Source organism: Prunus dulcis, chromosome 4 (genome assembly GCF_902201215.1).
Source record: "Prunus dulcis chromosome 4, ALMONDv2, whole genome shotgun sequence".
NCBI classification, from domain to species: domain Eukaryota; kingdom Viridiplantae; phylum Streptophyta; class Magnoliopsida; order Rosales; family Rosaceae; genus Prunus; species Prunus dulcis.
Genome location: NC_047653.1, coordinates 10,312,353 through 10,325,298, shown reverse-complemented (window position 1 = coordinate 10,325,298; position 12,946 = coordinate 10,312,353). Strand labels below are relative to the sequence as shown.

The 12,946-nt window shown below is 39.9% G+C and overlaps 2 protein-coding genes across 2 annotated transcripts; one reads left to right on the top strand and one right to left on the bottom strand.

Annotated features, from left to right (window-relative positions):
* Positions 1 to 4,433: 4,433 nt before the first annotated feature.
* On the top strand, positions 4,434 to 5,663 carry LOC117625336 (protein MAINTENANCE OF MERISTEMS-like). The gene is made up of 3 exons (XM_034356912.1): positions 4,434 to 5,030; positions 5,114 to 5,278; positions 5,358 to 5,663. Exons 1-3 carry the CDS (start codon positions 4,434 to 4,436, stop codon positions 5,661 to 5,663), a joined length of 1,068 nt encoding a protein of 355 aa, XP_034212803.1.
* Positions 5,664 to 9,072: 3,409 nt separating this feature from the next.
* Positions 9,073 to 10,609, bottom strand: LOC117625335 (protein FAR1-RELATED SEQUENCE 5-like). The gene is made up of 2 exons (XM_034356911.1): positions 10,477 to 10,609; positions 9,073 to 10,373 (listed from the first exon to the last, which is right to left on the bottom strand). Exons 1-2 carry the CDS (start codon positions 10,607 to 10,609, stop codon positions 9,073 to 9,075), a joined length of 1,434 nt encoding a protein of 477 aa, XP_034212802.1.
* Between the last annotated feature and the right edge of the window lie 2,337 nt (positions 10,610 to 12,946).

Below are 12,946 nucleotides of genomic sequence, written 5' to 3'. Positions count from 1 at the left end.
CTGAACAATCTTTCCGTTTGTTTGAAAAAGTAAGTTGGTTGGACTCCTTTTTCCAGCGAATTTGACACTTTCCTCACCGAATGTACCTTTTGCGTTCGTGTGAAAAAGTCGAATGTTTTCTTGAAAAAGTAAGGTGGTTGGCCCATGTTTTCGGCGATCGGGTAACTTTTCTCAACGAACGTATGTATGCCGTTCGTCTGAACAATCTTTCCGTTTGTTTGAAAAAGTAAGTTGGTTGGATTACTTTTTCCAGCGAATTTAAAACTTTCCTCACCGAATGTACCTTTTGCGTTCGTGTGAAAAAGTCGAATGTTTTCTTGAAAAAGTAAGGTGGTTGGCCCATGTTTTCGGCGATCGGTAACTTTTCTCAACGAACGTATGTATGGCGTTCGTCTGAACAATCTTTCCGTTTGTTTGATAAAGTAAGTTGGTTGGATTACTTTTTCCAGCGAATTTAAAACTTTCCTCACCGAATGTACCTTTTGCGTTCGTGTGAAAAAGTCGAATGTTTTCTTGAAAAAGTAAGGTGGTTGGCCCATGTTTTCGGCGATCGGGTAACTTTTCTCAACGAACGTATGTATGGCGTTCGTCTGAAAAATCTTTCCGTTTGTTTGAAAAAGTAAGTTGGTTGGATTACTTTTTCCAGCGAATTTAAAACTTTCCTCACCGAATGTACCTTTTGCGTTCGTGTGAAAAAGTCGAATGTTTTCTTGAAAAAGAAAGGTGGTTGGCCCATGTTTTCGGCGATCGGGTAACTTTTCTCAACGAACGTATGTATGGCGTTCGTCTGAACAATCTTTCCGTTTGTTTGAAAAAGTAAGTTGGTTGGATTCCTTTTTCCAGCGAATTTAAAACTTTCCTCACCGAATGTACCTTTTGCGTTCGTGTGAAAAAGTCGAATGTTTTCTTGAAAAAGTAAGGTGGTTGGCCCATGTTTTCGACGAACGGGTAACTTTTCTCCACGAACGTACGTATTGCGTTCCTGTGAACAAATACTCTGTTACTTTAAAAAAGTCAGTTGGGTGGGTTAATTTTCCCGGATAACCCTTGACTCCATTATAGTATAAAAGGGCATTTCAGTGCCTGCCTCCCACTCACAAATGCATGGCTTCCTCTTCAAACCAACCTCACGTTGTCAACAACCCAAAACAGCAAGGTTGGGATCCAAATGATCCCAAAGTTCATGTTACTCCTAACTTTTGTAAACATGTTCCATCTGATTTGCGTCCATGTCAACTTTGCAAGGATCTTTTTTCTGTAAATTCCGATAATGTTCAAGTTTACCGGTCTCCAACTCCCTCGCCTCCAAAGCCACCATCTCCTCTTGTTTGCAAGTGCACCCCTCAAAAGACGGAATGGTGCAGTGATTGCTACGGTGACAAGCTCATTACGCATTGGGAGGAAGTTGAAAAATGGGAGTCCACGGATGACTCGGATGATGAAAACTACAAGTTCAGGGATTAGAGTGTAATGTTTTAGTTTACATTGCAATTTGGAAGTGTGATCCAAAATTAACATGTTATATTAACGTTTTCTCTATTGTGCTATGTATCCGTATCTGTGTTTGGGTTGTTCAATTTTATGTTTGTACGTTCGAAGTGAACATTATAACTACCCGTTGTACGAAATTTGTAATTGCGCACAGGTACCTCTGAACTGCATCTGAATACTGCAATTGCATATTATTTTATGCAATTGCATATAACCACTCGTAAATGTATCGCGTCTTTTCAAAAGTGTATATAACAATTAGATACGACTTGAAACATTGAAAATTATTAAATCCTAGGCTTACGAATAGTCTATAACCCGAATCCAATATAATTATAAACATAAACCATACGTTAAACCCTAAAGGCCAAATCCATTTTAGTGTTAATCATAAAGCCCAACCCGAAATTGTAACCGTAAATTCTAAACCCTTGACTTCTAACACTGAATTGCATAAACCCAATTAAATTTTTACCGTAACGTCCAACCCATTCCAATTTTAACTTGTATGCATAAACCACAAACTCTAAACCCTAAACACTTCAATCTGAATACTATCGCCCGAACTCAATTGAATTTTGAACCATAAAGCCCAACTTAATATCATGTTAACTGTAAAGCCCAACCCAGTTCAATTTTAACCATAAAGCCCAACCCAATATCTTTTTTACCCTAAACCCTAACCCAATTTAATGTTAACCGTAAAGCCCAAACCCAATTGAATTTGACCCGTCAAGGCCAATCCAATTCAAACTCAAATTTGAAACCCTCTCAGCGACTTCATTTTTGAGCTCTTGCTCCTAAAGGCCAACCCTAATTCCTCTTTTCAATCTATAGCCCGTAGCAAAATTCTGTTTGGCATCGCACCTCCAGCATCATCGTCGCACCTCCAGCATCAGCGTTGCACAGCCTTGGTCAGCGTCGCACGGCCAGAGTCATCGTCGCACAGCCAGTCTTCCCTGCACAGCCAGCGTCATCTTCACACACCAGCGTCATCGTTGCACAATTGGGCTCTGCAGACTCCGATTTTGACCTTACCTGAAGAGGTGAAATTCCATCTGGGTATGCTGCATTTCTTCCTCAATGACGTAAATTACAATTTCATTTGTAGTTTGTCCAATTGGGTTCTTCTCTAAGCAGAGTTCTGTTCATTAGGAAATCCTACTGTTATACAAAATGCAATGTTGGTGCACGTTTTGTGGTTTGTGGTTTGTGTGCGTTTTGTCATGGTTTTTGTGCGTTTTGTGAGTCCGCCTATCTCAATGTTGGTGCACGTTTGGATCTTCTAATTTGCATATCCCAGTTATTTGTATGTGCTTGTATTTCCCTCTCTTTCTATCGCTATTATGTCTGTTTGCTATTTCTGTTGTGTGCCTCTTCTGACTCTATCTATCTTAATGAATGGGTCCATGTCATAATTTCATACGCATTCAAACTCCACCTCTGTGATTCAAGCATTTACCTGTATGTGATAAAAGCTTTTCATTTGTTTGTATTTCTCATTGGCTTTTTGACTCACTCACTCTCTGTCTTTCTTTTATTGGGTTCTCTGAGATGGGGTGTCCTTTATTTTTCAGACCCATTTATGTTTCATGCATGTTTCATATCTTGTGGCTTTAGCTAGATACAGAGAGATAAACACTCTGAACAAACAGTTTATGGGTCCTCATTCCTGAAACTCAGAATCTCAGTTTATTGAGTTTTGGTTTTATTGAAAAAACATTCCCACTTTTCTGTTCATTAAAACAAAAAACTTCACCTTTTGTCACTTTTTGCATTTCTTCTGATTGGAGAACGGTGGGGGGAAGGATGCAGGAGACCTTATTATTAGCTTTTTCTCCTTGTTATTTTTGTTAAAGAAGAAACAAAGTTCTTTTTCGTTGTATTCGTTGTAAGGCTGTAAGGATAAAGTAAACGAATCATATCTTCTGAACATTCACTGAATTGGCTTGTTCTGAGTTCCAAGGGAAGTTGTCAATCACCATTCCATCTGTCATTATTATAAATCTAAAGGGTCTGATTTGGCAAATCCCATGAATCTATTTGAAGATTTCTAAAAACATTGTTTTACCTTAGAGAAGGGTTCGTTCCTAGAATGGGCTGCAAATTTTTTTCCAGATGTAATTGCTGGTTTGGCTGGCTTTTCATTACGCATCGAGATGTATTTGCTTTCATTTTCGAGATGTATTTGCTTTCATTTTTGAGATGTATTTGCTGGTTTGGAAAAAGCTAGGTCAAGCTTAATATATAAATTATGAGCTGCGGCAGTGAAGATAGATTGCTGGTTTGGCTGTAATTGTTATCCTTTGGCTGTCATTGCTGTCATTTTGGAGATGTCATTGTCTATATTTCGTTGTGGGTGTTTTTTAACAATGAACAGGTTGAGATTATGTCTCGTTAATGTGTTGTTTTATTTTTGGTCAAACTTGTTACTGTATTGTTTGATGTTGAGATAGAGATAATCGGTTCGATTTTGGTTTTATTGAAATCAATAATGAAGGATATTCGAATCAACAATGAGGACGAAACACATGGCCACCAAGGTTAGACCATCTGTTCAAGGTTCCCGTCGCCCCAAGACCACAGTTGCAGAGGGTACGAAAGGTAACTCTTCAGCGGCTTCCTCAAGCTCGAAAAAACGGACGCCATCCAAACGAATATCGGGTCCTATGGGTAATGGGGTGTTCGGGGTACGTGTGTTCATACCAAGACACCGCAATCCTTGTTCACCCGTGCTTCACTTCGATTTGGAGGAACATATCTCCTTCAAGGTATTATTATTTAAGTCTACATTTCGCATTTCACACATTGGAATAAATTTTGTTTACAGGGTAAGAATCAAATGAAGATTACTAAACCCAAAATTATTTATGCTGCTCACTTTAAAAAAAATCAGAGGGTGTGGAAACAACGACATATGTGCTACATGGTATAACAAAGCAATGCACGACACGGTGAAAGCGAAGGTGAAAGAATCTGGATTTTTGCCCTTTTTGTCAATACTGGGACATGGAAAGAAAGGGGATAGGCCATTACTTGTGGCCTTAGCTGAGAGATGGTGGGACACTACCCACACATTCCCCTTCGATGAAGTTGGAGAGATGACAATGACCCCGACGGACTTCGCAGCTATCACAGGATTGCGTGTTGGTGGGAAGCGATTAACGTACGACTTGGACATTTACAGAAACAAGAACAAGGTGGTGAAATTGTTTGGGAAGCCAATTGCAGACCTACTGGCAGGGGAAAGGAGAGTGCCGTATGAAAGCCTTTGCACTCCGTACTGGAAGAAGAATCCGAAAGATGATAAAGAAGCTGACCAAATTGCAAGGGCATTTATACTGTGCTTGATTGGCTCCTCATTCCTCAATGACAAGAGCCAATACGTGAGTATGCACTACGCCCCCTGTCTGGAAATAGTCTCAGACATTGGTAAATATGACTGGGGCGGTGCGGCGTTGGCTTGCTTGTATAGATCATTGGATTCTTGTTCCAGGGGCAGGTCATCAAGCATGGGCGGGTATTGGAGGGCATGGGAGGTTAGTGTCATCGAATTGAATATCCGCAAAGTGGAACATACTTTTGTGCTTAAATGACTAATTTCTAAACTTGTCTTCTGTAGGTATGGGCTTGCGAGTACCTAAAGCCGTTTGCTTTATCAAGGCCCAGTGGGACCTTGAACACGTGGCCCAGAACATTGAGGTGGGTTGGTGCAAAATCAAAGCGGGACTTGCAACATCACTTGGAACATTTTAGAGTGATGATGCGACATCTAACAAATGATCAGGTATAAACCTCGACGTTTGTGTGAAATTTTATTTAGCTTCAAATGTATGATTCCCTGAGGTAACCAATTTGTGTTGGAGGTTAATTGGAACCCATGGGGGACCAATGAATCCGACATGCCGGAAGCCGTCATAAATAGTGTGTCGGCAACCCGTAAACGAATCCTACTTGAGGGACCAGCTGGTTCAGCCTGGTTTTTGGGAGAGCGAGTCGCAATGCAAAGTTTAGGCACCACAGAACCTCAAGTACCCAAAATTCCACCGACGACAATGCTTTCTGATTATAAGCTAAATGATGAGGCAGAAGTCAGGGAAGCACTGAATGGGTACCCCGCTTCAGAATGGCTTGCAAATTCATCCAACTATGGCCACTACAGAGATGAGTAGATAAGGTACCGCCACTATGAGGACTTGCGTGAAGCGGTACATTATACACTGAACACGTGTTCTGTACTTACACTTGCTGCATGAAATTCATATCTAAAATGATACCTAAATTCCACAAGAAGGAGAAGATCGAAATCTCGTAGGGGCCAATATCAGGGTAGGAAACATCTCTCCTCAGCTATGGTCAGTGCGAATACCATGCTGGGCAGCCGAAAATGGAAGTAAACTTGTGCGGATACCGCGTGGCCAAGATAGCCTTGATCTACCATTACCTGCTGGTGTGACACATGTAAGTAGCTTCCATTGCGTGATATATTCATACATTGTGAAATTTCATGTGGTCATTGGTGTAATTGCATGTGCCTCAATGTAGGTAACTGCTGAAGCTGCGACCGAGATTTTAGAGCTGAATGCTGGGTTGAATGCCGTACTTTTTTCAACTTCATTGGAAGCAAGCATAGAGATCAGTCTCCTACGGCAAGAGATTGTGAGTCGGTCGACTTTCATTTCAGACTGATTTCATAAAATGAACAACCTTCACGGATGTTAATATGAACTGACAGACCATGGTATTGAACATGAACGCTGTTATATTGTAATAGGCCAAATTGAAGAACACCTCGGGAACAACCATTGGAAGTTCAGGTATTGGTGAAGACGTCATAGATGATGATGCGGAACATGTAAGTTTGTTACCTCCATTGTAAAGTTCGCTGTATAGGATGTTCAATATTGCACTTTGAAATACATTGCTGACAGATTCTGCATTGCAAACCATCATCACAAAATTGATAAAAATATATGTCAATGTTTCCCTGTATGTAGGAGTTTCGCACAAAATTTAAAGCTGACCACCTAGGTACAAAAGGGACGACAAAAAATGTGATACCAAAAGAGCATGAAGAAGATGAGGAAGAGGAAGAAGAAGAGGAAGAAGAGGAAGATGAAGAGGAAGATGAAGACGATGCTTGGATCGACGAGACAGAGGTTGGGGATGAGGATGAGGAAGCCGATGAGGACGAGGTTGGGGATGAGGATGAGGAAGTCGATGACGGCGGGGCCGCAGCTAAGGGTAATCTGAATGCAGAACAAGACTCCACACACCAAAAAGGCAAAGTTGAGAAAAGTCTTCGTTCACGTACCCCAAAGAGAAAGAAAACCAACTAAATTATGGAAACGATTCAATTTTCCGGATCATTAGTCCGTTTTGTAATATAATATGTTCGGCTTATTGCCCCTGACCACTTCTGATGCTATGTACTTCGATTTCTAGTTCAAAAAAAAGGTGTAATTGTGGATGTACAAAAAAATATGGAGTTCCATTTTTCGTTTTTAGGGGTTTGCGCACAGCCACCCTTGCATTGCATCACCGTCATGCAATTGCATGTGTGAAATGCAAATACAAACCTGCTGTGTGCAAACAAAACATCCCTGAAAAACGCATGCCCAACCCTAAATGTATAGCACAAAGACAAAGACAACAAAGCAAATACTTTATTAAGACCATATGTGTACCATTCAATATTATGGTTAAGCACATTGTGTTATACGAAAATCGGGCTGTTTTGGAAAATCATTTGTGGTACATTAGAATGACCATTACAACGTATTTTCGAGTATTAATCATTGTTGTACTGAAACAATGTTCGGCTTATTGCCCCTTTCCGTTTTTTATTCTCTCAACTTCAATTGATAGTTAAAAAAATTACGTGTAGTTATGCATGTAAAAAAAAATATGAATCATTTTTCCTGATTCGGGGTTTGCGCACAGCCGGCCTTGCATTGCATCACCGTCATGCAATTGCATCTGTGAAATGCAAATTGAAACCGGCTGTGTGCAAAATAAACATACCTTCAAAACGCAAACGTAATTAATGTATGGCGCAAAGACAAAGAAAACGAAGCCAATTCTTTATGATGACCGTATGTTTATTATTCAATATTAGAGTTAAGCACATAGTGTTTATTGAAATTGGGGATATTTAGGAAAATCAATTGTGCTACATGACAATATTGGATCACCGCCTCCTACATAAAACTTCCGTTCAAGCACCCCCTACAAGTCATAACATCGTTTCTTAACATTACATACATAAAACAATAACTTAATATCATATGAAAGCATATTGTCTATTACTGAATCTACATTTCATGTCAATATTTACATGTAAACCAAGTTCCAAAACTACAATTGTTTTGGGTTGAACCAGTACATAGGGAATTAGGTTCACCATTGTCGAATGAGAAACCATCGTCACTGTTAGGGGTAGAACCAGTTGGGTCTGCAGTAGAAAAACTATCAGAACCAGAGAAATCAACCACATTGTTGCTTCTGCATTAAGAAATCGTTTGACTAGGATAACTGTAGCTAATGTCCGGGGACGGCCCTTTATCAGAACTATACTGATAGCTTTCACTACCTGATGGGATATTCACACCTGCATTTCTACTTGGATGCAAGTTTCTTTGAGAGCAATTACGCTTTGTATGTCCATATCCGCGACACAATTGACATTGTCGACGCTTGTGCGTTCCACCCTGCCTTGCTTGACTGCCTTTTGTCTTAACGATATTTGGATCTTTCACAATATTTGAAGGACATTGCTCAGCGCTACCCAATTTCAGACTCGTCTCTTCTTCCTTTTGCAGTAAGCCTTCACAAATTCCCTCAATCTACTAAACTCATTCGTCAACATGGCATAACCATTTGCACTCTTTGATGCATAAAAACAAACTTTGTTTGACATAGCACTTAAACTTCCATACCTCGCCATTTCTACAACTTCCTTGGTAGTGTCTTCGCCTTTGCTGATAAATTCCCTACATGTATCAGTTTGGGCACTCTTTGTCCATCTCTTCATTATGAGTGCTGGAGGAATTTCCGTAAGGTGCTCGCACTTCATTACATAAAACAGGTGGCAACACGGGATCCCCTCACTTTCATATTTCCGGCATCCACACTGTATCCGTATCTTTTCCCCACCGTGGTAAACACAAGTCCATTTATTATGCGGTTCACCATATTTTGACAATACGTATACACGACCTCCAAAATTATGCATCACATTATCATGGATGAGTGCTGAACAAGATTCGATCTCATGACGAACCAATACAAAGCATCTATGCGTGTAAATCAAAGAAGCTTGTTGCTCGAGTTTTGTCAATGCGGTTTTAAGGACTGGTGTTGAGTACTTTGCGTTGAAACCATCCTTTGCCGTGGTATTCCTAAGACGTAACATAGCCCTATCAATTGCTGGAATACATTCAAACAACTTCACTCCTTTCCTCAAGTAATCTTTCACATACTTGTTCATAGACTCCACGCGTTGAGTGGTGCACATACCACCGAAAAACTTTCCTCTCAAACATGATTCAGCCCATGAGTCACTTTTTGCATACATCATTTTCAACCATTCTTTTTTTTCGGAGTACTCGCTCTTTCCCTTAGAACCTCCCATTTCTTCTCAAACTCGTCCAATGCAAATGGTTCCCAAATACATGCCTGAAAATTTCTTACCAATTCATCATCCTTCAAGTTATTTTGTGCATTCCTTGACACATGCCATGAGCACAACCGATGGTTAGACATGGGAAACACATCATCAATGGCTTTACGCATTGCCTCATCGCCATCCGTCAATATTGATATTGGCTTCTTATCTTTCATGGATGCCATGAATGTTTCCAATAACCACTTGTAAGTTTCAAATGTCTCGTCCTGCAATAATGCACAACCAAACATTACAGTAGAACGGTAGTTGTTCGAACCAACAAACAACACTAGGGGCTTGTCATAAACATTTGTTTTGTACGTGCTGTCAAATATGAGGACGTCCCCGTAGGCAATGTAATCCAAAAGGGAAGTGGAGTCCCTCCAAAACAAATTACCAAGCCTATTTTCCTCGTCAACACTGAACTTACAAAAGAATTCTGGATCCATTTCTCCTTTCGCTTTCAAGTAAGATAGTGCAGCTTCTGTGTCACCGTCGAGCAAAATTTCCCTCCGTGATGCATCCAACTTATTGTACAAATCCTTTATTTGAAAACCAACATTTAAATACCCGCCACATTGGTCGACCATATACTCATATGTTTGACATGTTCTAACCAATGCTCTTCGCATTCCCACTGCTTGTGCTAAATCAGAATTTCGAACAACACGGTTACATCGGAGATATGGTGATTCAAGTGGAGTAACTAGTTGATGATTGTGATGTGGTTCAAAATTTGTAACGACGTAAACGTCACGTTTCTTCTCATAACCCACCCAAAAATGGGCAGAACAATTCTCTCTTGTAATTGTCTTTGGTGGTCGAATCCTATCTGATCGATCATTAAACTTCTCATTTCTCAAACCTTCTTTAGAACAACACCACCGTCTCCTACATATTTTCCCTTCCGCATTTCGCCCCAATTTGTCTTTTCTCACGCTAAATCCAATGCCCTTTGCATAACTCATATAATATTCTTCTGCTAATTCTATCGTTTTAAACTCTTTTCCCATAACATCTTCTTTCCTCGGTGCAATCATGTCAACATCATTATCATCACTGCTTTGACTAACCATATGTTGGACCGACATATGCCCAGTCTCTGTTGTCGGTGCCCTATGACTCGACCTTTCACAACCACCCAGACACCCTGAATCACTACAACCACCATTTGATGTCTCTAGACCCCTGTCCATCTTACCAGACCCCTTCATGCCTGAGAAACATAATTTCAAACTGAAATTACCTTATACTCTATGTGCTAACATACTTTCTCTTAAAAAAAACACAAATGAATAATCTCATGCAATTGCACATACTCAGGTCAATAATTGCACCACGTATAACTGTTTTGCAACCAAAAACATGCAATTGCATCAACTCATTACCCAAATCACATTCAAGTCCTAAACCAGAAAGAGGGTTCTTTGAAATCTTACTTGATGTTTCCATACTTTCAAAGGCCTCTCCTTACACTTCCTTTTGCCACCAACTCAAATGTCGTCGTTAACAGCCAAGGATCTTCAAAATCTTTACAACCACGTTGTTATTACAAATTCATTCCCCTGCAAAATTGAAATTCTATATCAGACAATGCCAACAAAACAAATTAAATTAATTAAATACCTCCAATTTGGTGACCATTTCATCATGGAGGTTGGACCCACCATCAATTTTGTATCTGCATATGAGTTTTGGGCAAGCAGAGAGAAGACTTGAGGACCTCAATTCGGTGAGCATTACCTTCTTGCAGCTGCGTTTTGCCCAAGCACAGACAAGAGTTGGACGCACTTAGGATGAATTTGGGCAAGTGAGAGGAAGAGTTCCTTCTGAAGCAGAGACAAGACCTCGCAGCCAAGCAAAGACAGTGGGCAAGAAGAGAGGAGTTCGTGGAGGCGCTAAGGATTGGATTTGGGCAAGCAAAAGGAAGAGTTCCTGGAGGCACTCAGAATTGGATGGGCTCTTACGAATTTCGATTTGGGCAACCAGAGAGGAGAGCTAAGTAATCAATCTCACTGCTTCCTACCGCACGTGTGACTTAGCTGCTAAATAACAAAGGGCTGAATAGGTTATCCAATCATTCAATCTCAGCCATCCATTTTTGAAATGCAAACTCAACCCTTGGATAAGTGGCTGTACAGATACAGCTAGGGCACCACAGAATTTTCGATTTCGAAGCTCTCACCGTTTGGGGGAGGAATATCATAACTCCGACGCCACTCATGCACTTGCTCCTTTCCATATCTTTCAGCTGTCTCTAGCTTATTAAGACCCTGTAATTCACCACACCTATAGAAGACAACAGCTAGTAATGCTATCTACTCAAATTTTGTTCAATGTAAAACGATGTGCAGGTAAAAGACAGAAAAAAAAACACAAATATTCCTTATCCTGTCAATATCTGAACACATAAGGATGAACTGGATTGGACCCTATACTTGTTAGAATTCTCTGTTTATATATGTATTTTCAGATTAGGAAGAGGTGTATATTCTGGAGCTTTTAGCTAGAGAGAATGAAGAGAAAATGGGGAAGGCACTGTTCTATTGAATTCTTACAATCTGCAGCTTACATAGTGTGTCTGACAGAGAGAGAAATGTGATTCTCTCCTAACAGAATTACAACTGTCACCCTATTAGGTGCTTACACGTGTCATACCAAATCTAAGCTAGAGAATCCACCTAGACTATGATCTAATGGTTCTCATTACATCATTTAAAATAGACTTAACAGAAAATAGGAAATGACTTCAGCTCTAAAAAATCTGTAGAAGGATTATATTTCAACAATACTGTGGGTCGGATCAGCCCCCATACCCCTGGTTAGGCCCATAGGTCAATTAATCATTGGAGCCAACAATTAGTGTCATCATGAGAACATAGACTTAGGACATGACTGGCGATATTTAATCCAGAAAGATCTACTAACCTGTTGCTGCTGTTACTTGGGATTTAATGAAATGCCCTTTATTTCTAAACCACTCTGCAATAAATGGGACTCCCAAATACAATGCTTTCTTCCATAGCTCTTTTGCTGACTGTCTGGCATATATGTAGCCAATTGTATTCAACATATCAACACCGTAAGCTGTAGAAAACAGACCATATCACTGAAAATTATATACAAAAGCTTAGGAAATAATCATAGAAACAGCTCCATCAGATATTAATCACATTAAGCATATCGTCAAATCAGTTCCTACATCTTAAGCAACGAACTACTGCTCAGCAATTTTTTAACCTTCAAAAGACAATGAACTGTTGGGCATAGTTTGGATGATAGTCCCCATTAAACGTGTCACAGCATAATATACTACTGAAATTGGATGCAGTAGTAGTATTAATTTGACTTTACAGGAAGGCCATCCATGATGAAATCATAAAATGAGTAGCTAAATTACAAGCCAACAAAATTTACAATTATAATTTTATTGATTTGTAAGTACCTACTGGCTCAGTATAAGTCTGAACTAAATATAAAATGGTCAGAGAAAGAGCAAATCAATGTAGGCCCTACATGGCAATTCATCATTACGAGTGTTTTCTGTTCTCATCTTGTATGCTCCCAAACAATATTACAAGTACCTAGCTTATTCTTCAGTTATTCTTTAATCCAAGAGAATAGATATCTGCCAAATCTAATCAACTTTTAAATAAGGGCAGACCTAAAAGCAGTTGAAAAATGTAACAATTTTTCTGTTCTCTCACCCAAAAGTACCACATGCAGGGATCAATTACCTGCATTGGAAAGCCTCGCAACTTCAGCTTCAGCATGACTAACAAAGTCCTC

Excerpts from the sequence above, each read along its gene's own strand:
- LOC117625336 (XM_034356912.1), top strand. The coding sequence starts at position 4,434 with ATGCACGACACGGTGAAAGCGAAGGTGAAAGAATCTGGATTTTTGCCC. Across the intron at positions 5,031-5,113 it reads GGTATTGGAGGGCATGGGAG|GTATGGGCTTGCGAGTACCT; the intron begins GTTAGTGTCATC and ends TGTCTTCTGTAG. Across the intron at positions 5,279-5,357 it reads GACATCTAACAAATGATCAG|GTTAATTGGAACCCATGGGG; the intron begins GTATAAACCTCG and ends TTTGTGTTGGAG.
- LOC117625335 (XM_034356911.1), bottom strand. The coding sequence starts at position 10,609 with ATGGAAACATCAAGTAAGATTTCAAAGAACCCTCTTTCTGGTTTAGGA. Across the intron at positions 10,374-10,476 it reads TGGTGCAATTATTGACCTGA|GCATGAAGGGGTCTGGTAAG; the intron begins GTATGTGCAATT and ends TATGTTTCTCAG.